At 33.1% G+C, this 21,374-nt stretch overlaps 1 protein-coding gene across 1 annotated transcript in view; it reads right to left on the bottom strand.

Moving 5' to 3' along the window:
- The window catches only part of lrp1ba (low density lipoprotein receptor-related protein 1Ba), a 387,570-nt gene that overhangs the window by 76,132 nt on the left and 290,064 nt on the right, over positions 1-21,374 (bottom strand). Inside the window, exons 66-73 of the mRNA XM_051094447.1 lie at positions 15,778-15,959; positions 15,464-15,663; positions 14,945-15,133; positions 14,706-14,854; positions 14,467-14,560; positions 9,870-9,986; positions 9,657-9,776; positions 5,659-5,778 (exon numbers count right to left, since the gene is read on the bottom strand). Coding sequence (XP_050950404.1) covers positions 5,659-5,778; positions 9,657-9,776; positions 9,870-9,986; positions 14,467-14,560; positions 14,706-14,854; positions 14,945-15,133; positions 15,464-15,663; positions 15,778-15,959 — 1,171 coding nt within the window. The remainder of the gene's footprint in view (positions 1-5,658; positions 5,779-9,656; positions 9,777-9,869; positions 9,987-14,466; positions 14,561-14,705; positions 14,855-14,944; positions 15,134-15,463; positions 15,664-15,777; positions 15,960-21,374) is intronic.

Genomic DNA, 21,374 nt, shown 5'->3' with positions numbered 1-21,374 from the left:
ATTTACATAGAAATACATACTATAAATTAAAAGGCATTTGTTTTAAATGTATGCCACAGTAATGAGGCAGTATTAGGTAAAGTCTGTTAATGTAAAACCATTTATCTTTATTTACAGATCAACTATAATATTAGAAACATTTAATAATCTTGGAGAGAGTTTTATCGTCTTGTAGGATGTAGGACGACAGACAGCTACAGCAGAGAGAAGAGTTACGTCAACTCATATTAAACTATTAAACCATTAAACCGCTTCAGAACACTTGAAATATAGTGCACGAAAACTTTAGTGTGTTTTATAATGTTTTTGTGGCTTTCATGGGACTTTAACAGTAACAGAATAGTAGACACAGAATATCGGATTTGGATCGGTCTCGTCTGACCGATACTGAATATTGGATCACCGCACTTCTAAGTAATAGTGCTGCATTATGTGAAGAGTATTTAAGTTAAAGATAAGACCCAGTCTATGCATTTTCCAATTATTAATTACATCAAAAGTTCTGGCCCCCTTTTCATCTCAGTTAATACGCCATATTGATGTCGTCTTTGTATCTTATTCAGCCAGTAGTGGATGCTTTTCATCTTAATATCTCTTTAGGAAATGCCCTGTTTCCAAAGAGATGTAAGGAAGTTATTGATTTTTTTTTAAGATAAAGCTCCACTCCGCTGATGGACATTCAGACAGACACTTAGGGAACGTCCTCATGGTTGAAAATCAATACATTATTATGCTGGGTAAATGTGAATATTCCATTATATCCTCGCAATGACGTAAAGTGCATGGGTGGGTTATGTATCTAGGAAAATCTAATACATCCTCCAGAATAACAATATTGTTCAAGACCGTGAGCAATTCCAGCACTCACAGAGAAAGAAAAAGACCTTATTGAGAAACCTTATTATTATTATTATTATTATTATTATTATTCTAAAAATTAAAACTACAAATATTTTATGATAAAAACAAATAAGTAAAAGCTAATTAAATTGTTATTTTACACTGACCAAAATGATAAACGCAACATTTTTATTTTTGCCCCCATTTTTCATGAGCTGAACCCAAAGACTTTTTCTATGTAGACAAAAAGCCTATTTCTCTCAAATATTGTTCACAAATCTGTCTAAATCTGTGTTAGTGAGCACTTCTTCTTTGCCGAGATAATCCATCCACCTCACAGGTGTGGCATATCAAGATACTGATTAGACAGCATGATTATTGCACACGTGTGCCTTAGGCTGGCCACAATAAAAGGACACTCTAAAATGTGTACTTTTACTGTATTGGGGGGGGGGTCCGAAAACCAGTCAGTATCTGGTGTGACCACCATTTGCCTCATGCAGTGCAACACATCTCCTTCACATAGAGTTGATCAGGTTGTTGATTGTGGCCTGTGGAATGTTGGTCCACTCCTCTTCAATGGCTGTGCGAAGTTGCTGGATATTGGCAGGAACTGGAACATGTTGTTATATACGTCGAGCCAGAGCCTCAGGATCTCGTCACCGTAACTCTCAATAAAATGCACCTGTGTTCGTTGTCCATTACACCTGCCCATACCATAATCCCACCGCCACCATGGGCCACTCGATCCACAACGCTGACATCAGCAAACCGCTCACCCACACGACACCATACACGCTGTCTGCTATCTGCCCTGTACAGTGAAAACTGGGATTCATCCATGAAGAGAACACCTCTCCAAAGTGCCAGATGCCATCAAATGTGAGCATTTGCCCACTCGAGTTGGTTAGACGACGAACTGCAGTCATAATTTTGGTCAGTGTAATATAACCTCATTTAGAACTAAAGCTTATTATTATTATTATTATTATTATTACTACTACTACTAATAAAAACTAAAACTACAAATAGTTTATGATAAAAACAAATAAGTAAAAGCAAATTCAAATATTATTTTAATATAAAATCATTTAGAATTGAAGCTTTATTACTATTATTATTTTATTATTATTATTACAAAAAATAAATCTACAAATTACTTATGATAAAAAAAGTCAAATCAAAATATTATTTAAAGTTGACAGTTTTTTATTGTTATTTAATAATAATAATAACAATAACAATAATAATAGTTACAAAATGATAACTAAAATACAAATTATTTACGCTAAAAACAAATAAGGAAATAAAAAATCTTTTACTTTGTCCTAATTTAGAACTAAGTTTTTAATTTAATAATAATAATAATAATAATAATACAAATTACTTACAATAAAACTAATAACAATAATATTTATTATTATTATTATTATTACAAATTTATAACTAAAATACAATTTATTTCAAAATAATTTTAATAAAATTAAGTATTTAAAAACAAATGCATTAAAACAAATTAAAATATTATAATACATATTAGATCAAATAAAACATTTATATTTACTTACAATGACCTCACCACAAAATATACTGAACAGTTATTGAAATATAATTAATCCAATATGTAATTAATATATGCAATAAATAGTATATAATAATAATAGCATAATAATATAATTATGTCATTTTTGTATACAATGTTGTTGCTATTATTATCATTATTATAATAAATGATGAATAAATAAATAAATAAATAAATAAATATACAGACATTTTACTGAAATACTATGAAATAATATTTAATGATGCAATATTTATATAATTAAGTTGGAATACTTTAATAATTATTTACAAATATTAAAAATATATATTCAAATAGTTCGACTCAATTATAATTAGCATCACAAATTGCAATGGCAATAATTGTAATAATTTAGACTGTTTTGTAATAATTGTAATGATTTGAGACCTCAAACTTCTGTCCGACAATGGACTAAATATAAAGCACATTGAAACATGAAACAAACAAACAAACAAACAAACAAATTCCAACCCTAAGAAAAGTCTTTTGCCTATGTGTTAGAATTTTCAAGTTTGTTAGAACTAAAAATGAATCAAAATATTCAGAATGTAACTTTTTTAACTATTTTGCAGTGCATTTAAGTTTTACCCTGCCCTACTAGACAACTTTGCACACAACTTTTTTCCGTGACTAGGAAAGCTTCAGTATGTTTAGAAGAACACTACTGCAGTGGAAAACTTTCTCCAAATTCCCAAACCACAAAATCATGTCCAACTTTAGCTTCCTTCTTGAAATGCTCTAAACTTTCCCTGTAATGAAAGCCAGTGGGTTAGTTGGTCCCTTGGAGAGGCAGACGGCAACTAAAATTCGGTGCTAGACAGAAACTGGCACCACTTATAAAAACTATTTTGTTTTATAATGTTGCACGGATCGATATAAAGTAAAAAACAATTTACAAGACAATTTGTTACTGCGATATCCCCTAATCTACTTGACAGCCATTACAAGCTGCACAGAGAAACATTACTAGCAATAACGTGAGGACGACCTTCAAAATACTAAACGACACTGACAAAGACGAAGTGTTTTTGTTCGAGATGTGAGGGCTTTAGCATTTAAAGTCAACATTAAACAATCTTGAGCATGTCAGCTGTATAATATAAAGTCGGTAGTAACTCTATAGCCTTTTCGTCCCAAAAAGCACATCAAATACAAAATCAGAATAGAAGGAAAAACTTTTTACCACCTTAACCTTGTTCTTACTAGACCACAATCCTCTTGTTTGTAACTTTCGCTATACATGATTCCATGATGCTCCTCCAAAAGTCATGGAACACTTCTGACTAGTTTCTCAATGCGATTATCATAAGGAGTCAATGTAAATGCAATAGTTTGGGAATAATTTCAGCAAATAAAAACAAAATTAACTTAAAAAATAAATAAAGATTTGAATATTGAATATAAAAATCTAAACAGTTGCAAACAGTATAACTTATGGATTTATTTTATTTTATTATATATATATATATATATATATATATATATATATATATATATATATATATATATATATGTATGTATTTTTTACTAAGTATATACTTAAGTAAATATTTTTTTACATTTTATAATTTTTAATATAATTGCTTATATAGTTTCAGTATTTTTTTTCCCTTTTTATGTATTTATTTTAAAGTTGCAAGTAATTGTATTTTTAAAATTATTCATAGGAATTCATTATATATATATATATATATATATATATATATATATATATACTATCTATCTATCTATCTATCTATCTATTTATTTATTTGAGTATTTTAAGTTACATATTTAGATTTTATTTTATTCTAATTAAATGATTTTTTTTTTAATTTTTTTTCATTCTATTTAGAATTGTTCCATTATTTGGGATAAAAATATTTTTTTTTATATAAAGATATAAAATTGAATATCACATATAATAAGCTATATACATAAAAGTATATTTTATACATTATATTTATTTTACAGTTGCAATATAGTTTTAAAATATTTGTTACATTTATATATATATATATATATATATATATTTTTTTTTTTTTTTTTTTTTTTATTGCATAAAATGTATTTTTAAATTATTTACAGTAATTTTAATATTTATAATATAATATTTATAAAATTTTTCATAGTAATTATTATAATTATTTCATTAAATAATTATTTCAGTACTTATTCCATTCTATTTAGAAATATTTTTTGGGATAAAAATATATATATATATATATATATGTTTATCGTATAAAAATAAACACAAACACACACACACACACAGAAAATAAATAAATAAATAAATAAATGAGACAATGTATTTCATTTAAACCTTAAAATTACCAATTAAATTACAAAATATACTTTGAGAAGCAAGAAAAGTTTTTTCTTCTTAAAATAAATTTAGTTTTAGAATGGAATAATGAAAAATCCAAAAATTACAAACAATCGAAAGTTATTATTATTATTATTATCATTAATAATATATATTTTTAATTAACTTGCAGTATAATTTCACATTTTAAATAGCATTTATTTTATTTATTTTTTTCTTTTATTTCTTTCTTTTATTTATTTTTTATATTTATTGCATTCATAGTCATTAAATTGTAAAAAAAAAAAAAACTCAATTATAAGTATTAAATTATAACAATTATTAATAATTTTAAATACTTATTTAAGTATCACCTAATGCACTTAACAACATGCATCATGTCAAAATTGATAGTTCAGTAAGTAATAAGTCTCATTAAACAACTTTTGAACAATAATCACTTCCCCTGAAATAGTTACACGTCATCTACAAGCAACAGCAGCTGCTTTACTTGACACATACAACATTGCTCTGCTAAAACACAGAAAAACCAGAATCTGCATAATTATAGCACACTAAATCATCCATTTTGGGCCCAATGGAGAAGACTAATCGGTTGGCTGCTCATAAAGCAAACACAATGCAACCTGACAACGCTCGCCCTGAGAAAACGTTAGCGCTCGGGTGAACGGTTTTCAGCGAAACGTCTCTTAGCGCGCTAGCACAACCGCAAAACCCCAAGATTAGAGTAGGAACTCCATGAAGTCGAGCAGAAGCTATCTTTATTCATCTACGTCAGTCCTTGGGGCAAAAGGTCGGTGCAAATTTAAAGCAAATGGAACATTTTAGGAGTTCAGACCAGCAGAAATTTCTCACGCTGAATTTTAAGGAGGATATTTATGGACGGTGATGATGAGCGTGAGGTAATGTGTGGCGACGGCGAGCAACTCACCACAGTTGGCCTCGTCCGAGCCGTCGGCACAGTCGGGGTCCTCGTCGCACACCCACAGCTTGGAGATGCAGTGCATTGTGGTCTTGCATTGAAACTGGGACGGCGAGCAAGTGTTCTCGGCTGGAGACGTGGAGAAAAGAAGATCATGTGATCAAAACTTTGAGAAGATTAGTTCACTTGACAAACCACAGAATAACTTTTTCACCGTATCGCAAAGTTCATGAGTTTTAGATGAGATTTTAGAGCTACTTTAAGGAATCCAACAGTTTGTTGAGGCTTTATTCTACTGCAACTCTTTTTGAGAGAGTAGCACCATAAAGAATCAGTAACAGACTGCAGAAAACTTGCTTTGATCTTCCCACAAACCCTCAGAAATAAAGCCATGGATTGTGCATAATAACAAGAATGTTCCTCGCAGCAGGCATTCTGAGGTCCGACAGTGATCGTCTTGCGATTGATTGTATATAAGGAGGTGAACTTGCACACAGGCACTGCTTTAATGGATGTAGCAGTGGCGCTTTAAATGAGATGAATTAAGAGACAATATTTCACACTTATTTTATTACATTGTTTGCAGAGAAGTTTTCAGTGGCGCTATTAACTTTTATTTTATAATGCTTTTTGATGATGGATAGATAGATAGAATGATACATAGAATGATAGAACAACAGAATGATAGAATGATAGAATAGATAGAATAAATGAACGATAGAGATAGATAGATAAACAGATAGATAGATAGATACATACATACATACATACATACACAGAACGATACGTAGAATGATAGAACAATAAAATGACAGAATGATAGATAGAATGATAGAATGATAGATATAGAAGATAGACAGATACATAGATAGAATGATACGTAGAATAGATGATAGATAGATAGATAGATAGATAGATAGATAGATAGATAGATAGATAGATAGATAGATAGATAAACGGATGGATAGATAGATAGAATGATAGAACGATAGATATAGATGATAGATAGATACATAGAACGATCCGTAGAATAGATGATAGATAGATGAATGAAAATGACAGAATGATAGATAGAATGATAGATAGAATGATAGAATGATAGATAGATAGATAGATAGATAGATGATAGATAGATAGATAGATAGATTGATTGATTGACAGAATGATCGATAGATAGAACGATAGAACAATATATAGACAGATAAATAGAATGACAGACGGATAGATAGATAAATAGAACGATAGATAGAATGATCGATAGAATGATAGAATAATCGAAAGACAGATAGACAGATAGATAGATAGAACGATAGAACAATAGATGATAGAATGATCGATAGATAGATAGATAGATAGATAGATAGATAGATAAAATGATATGTAGAATGATAGAACAATATAATGATATATAGAACAGAAAATGACAGAATGATAGATAGATAGATAGATAGATAGATAGATAGATAGATAGATAGATAGATAGATAGAATGATAGAACGATAGAACGATAGAGCGATAGATCGAACGATAGAACGATAGATAGATAGATAGATATATAGATAGATAGATAGATAGATAGATAGATAGAAGGATATGCAGAATGATAGAACAATATAATGATATATAGAACAAAAATGACAGAATGATAGATAGAATGATAGATAGAATGATAGAATGATAGAACGATAGATAGAACGATAGAACGATAGAATGATAGATAGATAGATAGATAGGTAGATAAAAAGATAGTAGAATGATAGAACAATGGAATGATAGAACAAAAAACGACAGAACGATAGATTGACATAGAATGATAGAATGATAGATAGAACGATAGATAGATAGATAGATAGATAGATAGATAGATAGATAGAGCAACAGAACGATAGATAGACAGACAGACAGACAGACAGATAGATAGATAGATAGATAGATAGAAGGATATGCAGAATGATAGAACAATATAATGATATATAGAACAAAAATGACAGAATGATAGATAGAATGATAGATAGAATGATAGAATGATAGAACGATAGATAGAACGATAGAACGATAGAACGATAGATAGACAGATAGATAGATAGATAGGTAGATAAAAAGATAGTAGAATGATAGAACAATGGAATGATAGAACAAAAAACGACAGAACGATAGATTGACATAGAATGATAGATAGAACGATAGATAGATAGATAGATAGATAGATAGATAGATAGATAGATAGATAGATAGATAGAGCGACAGAACGATAGATAGATAGATAGATAGATAGATAGATAGATAGATAGATAGACAGACAGATAGATAGATAGATAGAAGGATATGCAGAATGATAGAACAATATAATGATATATAGAACAAAAAATGACAGAATGATAGATAGAATGATAGTTAGAACGATAGATAGAACGATAGATAAAACGATAGAACAATAGATAGATAGATAGATAGATAGATAGATAGATAGACAGATAGATAGATAGATAGATAGATAGATAGATAGATAGATAGATAGATAGATAGATAGATAGATAAAAAGAGTAGAATGATAGAACGATAGAACGATAGAACGGTAGATCGACAGATAGATAGATAGATAGAAAGATAGAAAGATAGATAGATAGGTGATAGATAGATAGATAGATAGATAGATAGATAGATAGATAGATAGATAGATAGATAGACAGATAGATAGATAGATAGATAGATAGATAGACAGATAGACAGAGCGATAGAATGATAGATAGATCGATAGAACGATAGACAGACAGATAGACAGATAGAACACATGTCCCTGGATAAATGTTTTAAGCTTCACCTAAATTCATTTCTGAATATTTCATACTTTGCAAAGCGTGATTCATTCATGATAAAACAAGTAAAACAAAAATGTACTCTGGTGGTCTGACTAACCACAACCTCTCCCCTCACATCTCCGTTTTCAGACCGCTGTGCGCTAAGCTAATCTAAGCCTAGACCCGACATTCCCGGTGGTGGAGCGGCAATCCTGACCCACAGCGCTCTCCCTCCTTTGGGGGGAGGAGGTCTAAAGCCGGCCTCTAATGCCATGCTCCATATGCGATTATCCCTGTTAAACCCTCCCTCTGTTTGGCTAATCAGTGCCCAGGGCTGAGCTCAGCTCCCCTGGATCCAAGACGCCGTCAGACCCCCTGAAAAGCCTCTTAGAGTTCTGGGGACCCTCCAGGCTCTGTCCCATGCAATGCTGCTAATGATTTTCCTCAATTTTTACTTCTATCTTTCTGATTCTCTCTCTGAGAAGACAGACAGTTTCTCTTCTGCGCTCTCTCATAAGGGCGTACCAGAACCGGGCGTCTTATCAAAGCCCAGCCAGATACTTGACTCTGGGGAGGAGTGAGAAATTAGGCCCCTGCTGTGGCTTCAAATGGAGGATTCAGATCTGAGCGCGAGCATTAACTTCTGCCAGTCTCCTCCTTCTGTACCGCCACCTAAAATAAGACTTGAATTTGGACTAGGATTCAAATCCCCGTCGCACGAAGTAATGATTACTCCAGCCTGATTTCTGAAGGTGACACAAGACGGCTTCTTTGCTTCCTGGTTAGCAAGTCTACTTTGCTTGCTTTTTTCTCATTTCACTGCTTTCTTCTCGCTGTCTGTGTCCTAAATTCCCCTCCAGCAATTCTGTTGAAAGCGCTCTGCAGCTGAGGAATGAGAAAACAAAACAAAACTTTCTGCAATGTTTACCAGGCTCCTCGCCTGGCACTTTTCTCATCAACTGATGCAAAGTTCTCAAACATTTTGTTGAATCTGTCTGAGTTTGACCTTCACGAGCCAATAAACACATTCAGAAGTCATAAAGAAGGAGATTTCATCTATTTCCGACCTCTTTTGCTCTCATTTTCTGGTTGTTTTCCCTCTCCTGAAGGGAAATCTAGCTCAGAAGGAACTTTTGCTGAGATTCTTTTGTGGCCCTTGATGTCAAATCTGAGAGAGAGAGAGAATGAACGAGTGCTATTGTCTCTTACGGCAATCGGTTTCATCTTCGCCATCTCCACAGTCATCTTGCCCGTTACAGCGCAGGTTTATAGGGATGCACTTCTGCCTGTGAGTGCACTTAAACTGGCCAGACAAGCAGATATATGAGTCTGAAAGCAAATGCAAACAAGGATATCATTGTATGATACATCATACTGCATTACGCTTGGTCTCCGTGTATCCATCCATCAATCTATAATTACCACAGTTGGCTTCATCTGAGTTGTCTCCGCAGTCATTCTCTCCATCACAGATGAAGGGAGGGAGTGCACACAAACCCGTCCCACACTGGAACCTTCCGGGCTGGCATTTAAACTCCGCTGTAAGCAAAAGAAAAAGACAAATGAAAGAAAGAAAGAAAGAACAAATGAAGGGACAAAAGAATGAATACACAAATAAACTAAAGCAAGTACAAATGAATGAATGAATGAATGAATGAATAAATAAACAAATGAAAAAAAGGAAGAATGAACGAACAAAAAATAATGAAAGAATGAACAAATGAAAGAACAAAAGAATGAACGAATGAATAAAAGAAAATATGCATCACTGAATGAATGAATGAATGAATGAATGAATGAATAAATGAAAGAGAAAGAAAGAAAGAAAGAATAAAAGAATGAACAAATGAAAGAACGAAATAATGAATACATGAATGAATGAAAAAGTATGAATGAATGAATAAAGAAAAAAGAAAAAGAAAATGAAAAAATAAAAGAATGAACAAATGAAAGAACGAAAGAATGAATGAATGAATGAATGCATGAAACAACAAAAGAATGAATAAACAAAAAAATAAAAGAAAAAGAAAAATAGAAAGAAAAAGAGAAAGAATGAACAAACGAAAGAATTAATGAATTAACAAACAAAAAATAAAGAAGGAACAAATGAATGAACAAACAAAAAAGAACGAATGAATAAACAAAATAATGAAAGAAAAAAATGAAAAAAATGAAATAATGAACGAATGAACAAATGAGCAAACAAATGAAAGAAAGAATGAATGCATGAATGAATGAACAAAAAAGAAAGAAAGAACGAATGAATGAACGAACGAAAGAAGAAAAGAACAAAGAAAGAAAAAAACTGAAAAAAAATTAAGAACGAATGAACAAACGAGCAAACAAATGAAAGAACGAAAGCAAGAATGAATGAACAAACAAACAAAAAAGTATGAAAGAAAGAAAGGAAGAAAGAAAGAAAGACCAAAGGGAAGAATAAAAGAACAAAAAGAACGAAGATACAAACAAATGCACGCATGAATAAACAAACAAACAAAAAAGAAAGAACGAACAAATGAATGAGCGAAAGAACAAAACAAAGAAAAAGAAAGAATGAACGAACGAAAGAAATAATGAATGAACGAACAAACAAAAAAGAAAGAACGAATGAATGAATGAATGAACAAAAGAAAGAAACAAAGAAAAAGAAAATGAATGAACAAACAAAAAAGAAAGAAAAAACGAAAACAACAAAAAAATGAGCAAACAAATGAAAATAACGAAAGCAAGAATGAATGAATGAATGAATGAACAAAAAAGTATGAAAGAAAGAAAGAAAGAAAGAAAAACCGAAGGTAAGAATAAAAGAAGAAAAAAAGAACAAATATACAAACAATTTCACATATGAATGAACAAACAAACTAGAATTAAACAGAATTAACAAATGAATGAATGAATGAACAAAAGAACAAAAGAAAGAAAAAGAGAGAATGAACGAACGAACGAAAGAAATAATGAATGAATGAACAAAAAAAGAACGAACAAATGAATGAAAGAAATAATGAATGAACAAATGAACAAACAAGAATGAATGAATGAACGAAAGAACAAAAGAAAGAAAAAGAACGAATGAATGAATGAAAGAAATAATGAATGAACGAACAAATGAACAAACAAAAAGAACAAATGAATGAATGAACGAACAAAAGAAAGAAACAAAGAAAAAAATAAAGAAAGAATGAACAAACTAAAGAATAATAAATGAATGAATGAACGAACGAACGAATAAACAAAAAAAGAAAGAATGAATGAAAGAAAGAACAAAAGACAGAACAAAAGAAGGAAAGAATGAATGAATGAATGAATGAATGAATGAAAAAAAGAAAAAACAAACAAAGAAAAAATTAAGGAATGAAAAAGTGAGCAAACAAATGAAAATAACAAAAGCAAGAATGAATGAACAAAGTACAAAAGAAAGAAAGAAAGAAAGAAAGAAAGAAAGAAAGAAAGAAAAATAAAATGCAAGACAGACAAACAAAAGGTTGAAAGACAGTAATACAAAAAACATGCAACAAAAAAAAAAACTACTTAAAAAGCAAATAAGAAAAAATTAAATAAAGGTTCAAAACAAAGGATCAAAAACAAGCAGACACAATAAACATGCAAAAATGAAACAATGAGTGAAAGAATAAGTAAACAAATAAAAGACAAAAATTGAAAGATGGAAAGACAGAATGAATGAACACACAGACAGAACAAAGTGATAAAGAACAATTGAATAAACAAGTAAATGAGCAACTGTTCAGCTAAATGAGCAAACAATCAAAATAAAGAGAAAAGTTGAAAGAAAGAGCTAAAACACAGGCAGAAAGCCAAACAGACATAGTGCACAGAAAGAAATAACATATTATAGAAATGTTCCGTTTTTTTTTTTTTTTTTTTTCCTGGAGCACAATACAAATATCTTACGCTCATTGTCAGCTCTGACATCTCTATAGCATCTCAGTGTGCGATAAACTGCTAGTCGAGATAACAAATACTTCACATAACCTGATCCATTTCTACAGCTCTTTGCTGTAAATTATACAATTCACCTCTCAATCAAACAAGTGCGAGCACATTACAAATGACTCACACAATGATAGATTCAAAGAAGAAACACTTGAATATTATCCTGATGACAGACAAATCTTTATTCAAAAATAATTGCTCCATGAACCGGCAAAGAAAATTACATGAATATGTTGTCACAAAAAGATTTTCTTGTCCTCGACTCCTGAGATAAATGGCTCAAGTGTCTAAGGCATTTATTTCTTTCAACTGAGGCTAAAGAAGTCATAGTTGATAGTGGAGTCACTTTAAGACACACTACACTCAAAGTTCATTTTTGTCTACTGCAAACAAAGATACAAATCAAAAGTGATTCCAACATAATTTGATGTTACCATGTCACTGAGCTAATAACACAACACTGAAGGGATAGTTCACCCAAAAATGAAAATTCTGTCATTAATTACTCTTATTCTTTCTAAGCCTGCATAGACAGCAACGCAACTGACATGTTCAAGGCCCAGAAAGGTATTTCGTTTTTTTTGCGCACAAAATGTATTCTCGTAGCTTCATGCGGTTGAACCACAGACATAAACTATTTTAACAATGAACGAAAGACCAAAGTGCCAAAAGAAAGAAAGAAAGATAATGAAGATATCCTAACAAAAAAAATAAAATAAAATAAAGAATGCAAAGAACGAAAGAAAAAGAAAGAAAGAAAGAAACAAACAAACAATGAACATACGAACGAACTAACAAACAATGGAATGGAAGACAAAACAAAAAAATGAAAGAATGAATAAACAAAAGAAAGAAAGAAAGAAAGAAAGAAAGAAAGAAAGAAAGAATGTAACAACCAAACGAAGGAATGAACGAAAGACTGAACAAACAAAAAAGAAAGACCAAATGAATGAATGAACAAAAGAACGAATGAAGACCAACCAAACCAGAACGAATGAACAAACGAAAGACCAAATTAAAAAAAGAAAGACCTGACAAAAAAGATAGAAAGAACAAACGTATGAATAAACGAAAGATAGAATGAAAGGCTGAACTAAAAAAATTATGAACGAGCAAACAAAAGAAAGAAAGAAAGAAAGAAAGAAAGAAAGAAAGAAAGAAAGAACTAAAAAAAAGAACGAGCAAACGAAAGAAAGAAAGAAAGGACCAAAGAAACAAAAGAAAGAAATAAAGAAAGAAAGAAAGACCAAATGAACACACAAAAGAAAAAAGAAAGAAAACAAAGAAAGAAAGAATGAATGAACGACCACCTGAATGAAGGAAAGAGAGGCAGAAAGAAAGAAAACAAAGTAAGAATAAATGAACGACCACGAACAAGAAAGAAAGACCAGACAAACAAAAGACAGAAAGAAAGAAAAAAAGAAAGAAAGAAGACCAAACAAAGTATGAACAAATTAAGTAACAACCAAACGATGGAATGAACGAAAGACCGAACAAACAAAAAAAGAAAGAATGACCGAATGAATGAATGAACACAATAACAAAAGTAAGACCAAACAAACAAAACAAAGAAAGAAAAGAAAGAAGACCAAACAAACAAAAGAAAGAATGAATGAATGAACAAACAAATCGTTGTCTTTACTACCTTTCTAGGCCTTTAACGTGGTAGCTGCATTGCTGTCTATGCAGGGTCAGAAAACTCCCAGACCTTATCAAAAATATCTTAATTTGAGTTCCGAAGATGACTGATGGTCTTACAGATTTGAAATGACATGAGGGTGAGTAATTAATGACAGAATTTTCTTTCTTGGGTGAACTATCCCTTTAACAACAACAACAACAAAAAATCACTTGTTGCATGACATTATGGAATGGATGCATGCAATGCCATCTTCGAATCTGAAAAAAATAAATATCACAAAAGGCATCTTGGTCCAAACCTCACCTACCCTTAAAATCCTCTCTAGGTAGGCAGCTTTATGAGTCTTACAGACTTTACAAGGCACTACATTCACATTTTCAGTGGCTTAACCAGTTTGGCTGACCGTCACCGTGCTTGGCTACTCACGACAATCAGCCGGCTCGTCGGATCCGTCTCCGCAGTCGTCCACGGTGTCGCACTTCCACCAGAAGGGAATACACTCATCCGTACCACAGCGAAACTACACACACAGAGAAACAACCTCTTAAACTACTATTTATCGAGTAGCAGACTGGATATAACTGGTAAGTTGAACGTGGTGCCAAGAGTAGTTGAGCAAGAACAAAACCCTTATCCGGGCTCCTGAGGTAATTATAAAGTCACACCTGGCTGGCGGTGCAGTTAGACAGACAGGTTTTGTTGTCGTTTGCCAGGTAGAAGTGTGTAGGGCAAGCGCACTTGTATCCCCCACCAGGGGAAAGAAGGCATAGGTGACTGCACCCTCCATTAGTCACCTGACACTGATGCTTTGGCACTGAGGACAAACAACAAACAATAAAAAACAACATGACTTCAGCTCAAAAAGTCATCGGAAGACTTATCCAAGAGCTTCTCGCTGTAATACCGTCAGGCTGTCGGAGCGGATGGTAGACTTTAATGTCTCGAATGGTTTGCCAGGAGCTGAGGAGTTCTGTATGTTGGCCGCCGGACGTCTTGTGCGAGCGACTGAGGGTTTTCGACTTCTGGTCGCTCCAGTAGATGAAGTCCTCAAACAGTGTGAGACTGGTTACACCACCTATGTCCTTGATTGGGACTGGAAATTGGGATTGAGAGATCTTATTGAGGACAATTTGAAATGAGATGAGACAACACAGCAGGCGTCAGGTTGACGTTGGGCATGATGTCAAAAAGACGTCGCATTTTGGTTGAGAATGAAAATCAGATTGACGTCAATTTGACGTTGGACTTTTGGTTACACAACCTAAAAACAACACAATATCAATGACAGCTGACGTCAGCATTGGACATCAAATTAACGTTGACATTAGACATTGAATTTTGTCACCCAATGTCACAACTGAAATATCAACATCTTATGACGTTGTGTGCCAGCTGGGAACAACTGAGACAAGACGAATCTTACCTTTGTTTCTTTTTGTACCATCCATATTTGAAAACAAGATATGGTTCTCGTCAGCCCAGTAGATCCTTTTGTTGATATGGTCAATGGTCAGGGCTGAGGGAGCACGTATTTCTGTATCAATCAGGACACGTGGCTTGCTTCCATCCATCCCGATCCGTCCAATTTGGGGCTGCTCGCAGCAGTCGATCCAGAAGACATATCTAAGGCACCATAGGAATAAACAGCTTTAAATGGTGGAGTGCTTCTTAAAAAGTGTACTTAATAGCGACGCGTTCTGGGATTGCGAACAATAGGCAGTAATAAGCATCATTTACCCCATGAGAGTGTCAAGCGCTAAAGCGGTTGGATTTCTCAATCCAGTCCTCAGCAGTACGGTCGGGTAGAGTCCATTAGCTTTCGCCACCTCGAGTGTCTTTCTCTCGCCGTCACACCAGTACAAGTTCTTGCCGATCCAGTCCACAGCGAGAGCACTGGGGACCGACGTCCTATGAACCACCTGAGAAAACAGCAGTCAAGCACAGTTGGTCTCTCTTATTCACATGGTTTATCCACACCCAGTTCCACAGGGAACAAATGCTTCCTAGCAGAAAAGTTCAGAATGGTGAGTGCGGGACGCAGCTGTGCACTGCATTTTGTTGCTGGAGTCATATAAAAGTAAGTCTTCATTGTTTCCGCCAATATTATGTGTTGTGACAGAAATTTAAATGCTGGTTTTTAACAGTATTAAACTAAACAAACCAGAAACAAATGGAGATGTGTTTATATAAATCCAATTCTGGCTCTCACTTGCTGAGGACGGGTTAGCATGGCAGTTAGTCAGCACATTAGCAAACAACAGTCAGCAAACTTTCATACGTTGTCAGATAAAATTGGGGTGGAAGAGACTTTGTTTCATTACCAAGACAAAAACATCAATAACTGGTTGCATGGAACACAACAATAGTTTCTATAGCAATTAGCCAAACAAATTAACAAGTTTTCACTGCAAAAAGTCAAATTATAACAACAACTTGTTAACGCAGGATAAATGTACATATGAAGAGGCTTTGTTTCTTCAAATAAAATGCAAGACTTTGATAACCTCAAGATTATTTTTTTCTTAGCTGGTGGTTTGTAGATCCACAAATACAGTTAGCATAGCATTTAGCGAGCAAATGATCAAGTGTTCACTGCAAAAAGTCAAACAACACTCAACAACTTGTAAATATAAAAGCCCTGATAGCACACATACATCACGGAGATGTCTATTTGACATCTGCATTTACATCAGGAAGACATATTTTTTATAGGGTTCCCACACCTTGGTTAACTCCAATTTAAGGACCTTTCAAGGACTTTCCAGGTCCAATACCCTCAAATTCAAGGACTTAATGTGGGGACACATTTCAAGTAAGTTACATCATGTTTCCTTGTAAGATACATTGTTACAGAATTTGCATTTATTTTTGGCCATATGACAGAGATATGATATTCTATTTGTAGTATTTCTGTTTTGCATAAAACTAGAGAATAATCAGCTCTGCACCTGGCCAAGTGATGGTCCTTTGGATCTCTGGCAAGCCATTTTTGGTCATCTTAATTATTATAATTAAAAAGCCCCCAAAGTAGCGCAGTTACCATATCCCATATCAAAATTTCATTTCCATACCCAAAATGTGTATTTTACAGTCATGTAAAAGTAGATTGTAGATTGATCATGAACACAGCTAAAAGGCTTCCAACCAGTGCCATCTCAAAACTTAACATCTTGCACAATTTTATCACAGGTAGAATGCAAAATGTTTCAATACATGCATTTCAGTTAAATGTAAGTGATGCAATATTTCAAAAATGTAACCCACAGAAGAAAATCAACCCTTTGCAACAGTTTAAAATTGGCCCAATTCTGTGCAAAAAAATGCGGATTTAGCAACCTTGCATCCAACACAAGCTGCAGGAATCAGACTGAACTGACAAATCATGCTGCAGCATTTGCTGCTCAGCAGATAATGTGCTCATATCTGATCTTGTAAGATGTGCTCCCTTTATACAGAGTGCGCGTGATCGCGAAATTGAAAGTGAAAGTGAATAGCTGCTCATTCAATAGAGATTTAAATACTCTGCATACTACAGTGGTTCCTTGATGCGCGAAAATTATATTCAATATTAAAATGATTGGGTGAGCAGGCGGTAATGGCCCAAAATTCAGTTCAGTGGAGCGGGATAAAGAAAGCAATCCCACATAAGGCTTTAATACAAAAACACACACAAAGCAAAAGCCAAATCCCGGCTGGACGCATTTTTTTAGGTCCAAAAAGAGGACATGTCTGGGGAAAAGAGGATGTATGGTCACCCTAATTAACGTAAATCAAGCAAGCTAAGCATAGGGCACAAATTTTGGTGAAATAATACATTAGTGGACTGGAGGGAATTATATGGACGTCAAATTTCCGAGATGTATGTATGCTATTAGGGTATAGATGAATTGTTTCATAAAAAAATAGTCACAAAATAGTTAGCATAGCAGTTAGCCAGCAAATTAGCAAGTTTTACAGCAAAAAGTCAAACTAAAACAACAAAATTCACCAACATGTCAATGTAGGATAAAAGTGGGAGTAAAGGGGCTTTATTTCTTGAAACAAAATGAAAAATTGAAGGCTTTGATAACGTATAGACAATTTGTGTTTTAACTGGTTGTTTGTATGTCTACCAAAAGTAGTTAGCTTAGGATTTAGCCAATAAATGACCAGGTTTTCACTGTAAAAAGTCAAACTACAACACAACATTCAACAACTTGTAAATGTAGGATAAACTATGGGTTAAGGGGGCTTTGTTTCTTCAAACAAAATGAAAAATTCAAGGCTTTAATAATGTTTTGATGATTTGCTTCTTAACTGGTGGTTTGCAGGGTCACAGCATAGTTAGCATAGCAGTTAGCTAGTAAGCTTTTACTGCAAAAAGTCAAACTACAACAACATTCACCAACTTGTTTATGTAGGATAAAACAGGGAGTGAATGGGCTTTGTTTTTCAAAATAAAATGAAAAAAAATCAAAGGCTATGATAACCCCTCAATGTGTTGTTTCTTAATCGATGGTTTAGGTCCGCAAAACAATTATCATAGCATTTAGCCAGCAAAGTAGCACATCTTCACTGCAAAAAGTCAAACCACAACAACAATATTCAACAACTTATAACAAACTTGGGTGTGAGGTGGCTTTGTTTCTTTAAATAAAATGAAATATTCAAAGCTTTGATGATAACCTATAGATGTGTAGGTCTCAACTGGTGGTTTGCAGGTCCACAGAAATGGTTAGCATAGCAGTTAGCCAGCAAATTAGCAAGGTTTCACTGCAAAAAGACAAGCTGCAATAACAACGTTCAATAACTTGTAAGTGCAGGATAAAGTTGCTTTGAATGGGCTTTCTTTCTTCAAACAACATGAAAAATTCAAGGCTATGATAATTTCTAGATGCGTAGTTCTTTTAGGAACCTAAAAACTCTTGACTGTAAATGAAAAAATGGGGTCTTTAAACCAAGAGAACCACTGAGCTAGACGTTATTGCTAATTACCAGTGGGCTACATAACCGCTCATTAAGAGCGCTTCAAACTCTCCAAAAATGGCTAGAAAAGTTCCCAAAAGAAAGAGCTTTTACAAAAATAGGCACTTCACAACATTTCACTGCTCATACTGATCACAGAAACTATCTGTTTGGCATAAACAATACTCTTCCCAGCTGGCAGATAATCCAGCGCTTTTAATCATTTTCGCTCTTGGTTCCTTGTGCCCCCTGCCTAGTGCTTTAAGAGTAAGAGTAACATTCTCCAAGCTGATGAACATTAGAGATGAACATTAAAGACATTTTGCCTCAGACTGGGTCGTACCATCAGCACTAATTAAAACTAGCCTAGCCATGATGAATTTCGACATCTTCACAGGTTTTCTAGATGCTATGCTCACCGGGGAAACTAACATCTTCAGGTAAATGGTACAAAACCACAGGGTAGAGATACACCACGGGGTAAAAGTGCACAAAAATATGAACCAGGTAAGCAAACAACACCAATGAAATGTGGCGAATTCAATTAGAAAGTCAATTAAGTCAAAGTAACGTAAAGCATACAAAACGTGCATAAAGCGTACACATTTGGATTTTGGCTGAATGAGAGCAGTATGTGTGCCAGAGTTTATCTGTATTTCACTTTAAATAAATTTGTTTAGGTTTGTTTATAATAAATGTTTATAATGAACACCACTGTAATTTATGTTTGTTTTATACTAATTTTATTTCTCATTCTTGTTCTGTTATGAATACCTTTAAATTTATAATAAAATACGTTTATGTATATATATTTTTTTTTCAAATTGCAGACATTTCATTTGTGTTATTAGGTATTGTACATGAGCTTTGAATTAATAATAAAATGTGACTTTAAATGATGTCATTTTTACCCGTTGCAAATTGTCTTCCAGAAAATGTTAAGAAAATGAGGTAACGATGCAAACATGCCCAAAAATGAATTTGCATGGCACAATTCCTAATAATTTACATAATTTGCATAATATTTAAGGCGTAATTGTGTTGAAAAGATTGTTAATGATGTAAAATGTTCATGACGTTGAGATCAAACTGATCTCGTGGAAAAAAATCAGTGGCAGGGCATTTTTTTTACATTTCTGGATTGCCCCCAGTGGTCGAAATTGGTACTGCTACTAAAGTATTTTTACTTAATGCAACAGGCACATCACACTTAATGTTTGTAAGTTTCAACACCTGTAAATTTATGATATAATCAAACCACAACGTGACAAATCTCTAGACATCTAATTTTCGCATTTCCAGATTGCTCCCAGTGGTCGAAATTGATACTGCTACTAAAGTATTTTTATGTGACATGACAGGTTTGTAATATTTTTAAGTTTCAACACTTGTAAATTTATGATAAAATCAAACCAAAACATTACAAATCTCTATACGTTTCATTTTTTTTTTCGTATTTCTGTATTGCCCCCAGTGATCAAAACTGGTACTGCTGTTCAATTATTAAATGTTTGTAAGTTTCAACTGTGAATTTATGATAAAATCAAACCGAAACATTTCAAATCTCTAGGCGTCTCTCTTTTCGTATTTTTGAATTGCCCCAAGTGCTCAGAATTGCTACTTCTAACTATAGTATTTTTACGCATTTATGTTACGTGACAGGAACGTCACATTGAATGTTTGTAAGTTTTAACGCCTGTGAATTTATGATAAAATTAAACAGAAACATTTTAAATCTCTAGATATCTCTCTTTTTCTCATTTCCAGATTTCCCCCAGTGGTTGAAATTTGTACTGCTACTACAGTATGTTTACGTGACGTAACAGACACTTCACATGGAATGTTTGTGAGTTTCAATGCTTGTGAATTTATGATAAAATCACACCAAAGCATTTAAAATCTCTAAATATCTTTCTTTTTTACATTTCTGGATTGCCCCCAGTGCTCAAAATTGGTACTTCTACTACATTATTGTTACACGACATGACAGACACATCACATTGAATGTTTTAACGCATATAAATTTATAATAAAAATCAAATTAAAACATTTTAAATCTCTAGACGTCTCTCTTTTTTACATTTCCGTATTGCCCCAGTGGCTGAAATCAGTACTGCTACTAAAGTATTCTTACGCGACGTGACAGACACATCACATTGAATGTTTGTAAGTTTCAGTGGCTGTGAATTTATGATAAAATCAAATGAAAATATTTAAAATCTTTGAATGTCTCTCTTTTTCACATTTCCAGATTGCCCCCAGTGGTTGAAATTGGTACTGCTACTCCAGTTTTTTTTACATGATGCGACAGGCACATCACATTGATTGTTTGTAAGTTTCAATGCCAATGAATTTATTATAAAATTAAACTAAACATTTAAAATCTCTAG

Source organism: Labeo rohita, chromosome 22 (assembly GCF_022985175.1).
Source record: "Labeo rohita strain BAU-BD-2019 chromosome 22, IGBB_LRoh.1.0, whole genome shotgun sequence".
In the NCBI taxonomy this organism is placed as follows: Eukaryota; Metazoa; Chordata; class Actinopteri; order Cypriniformes; family Cyprinidae; genus Labeo; species Labeo rohita.
This window is presented reverse-complemented; position numbering and strand designations above follow the sequence as displayed.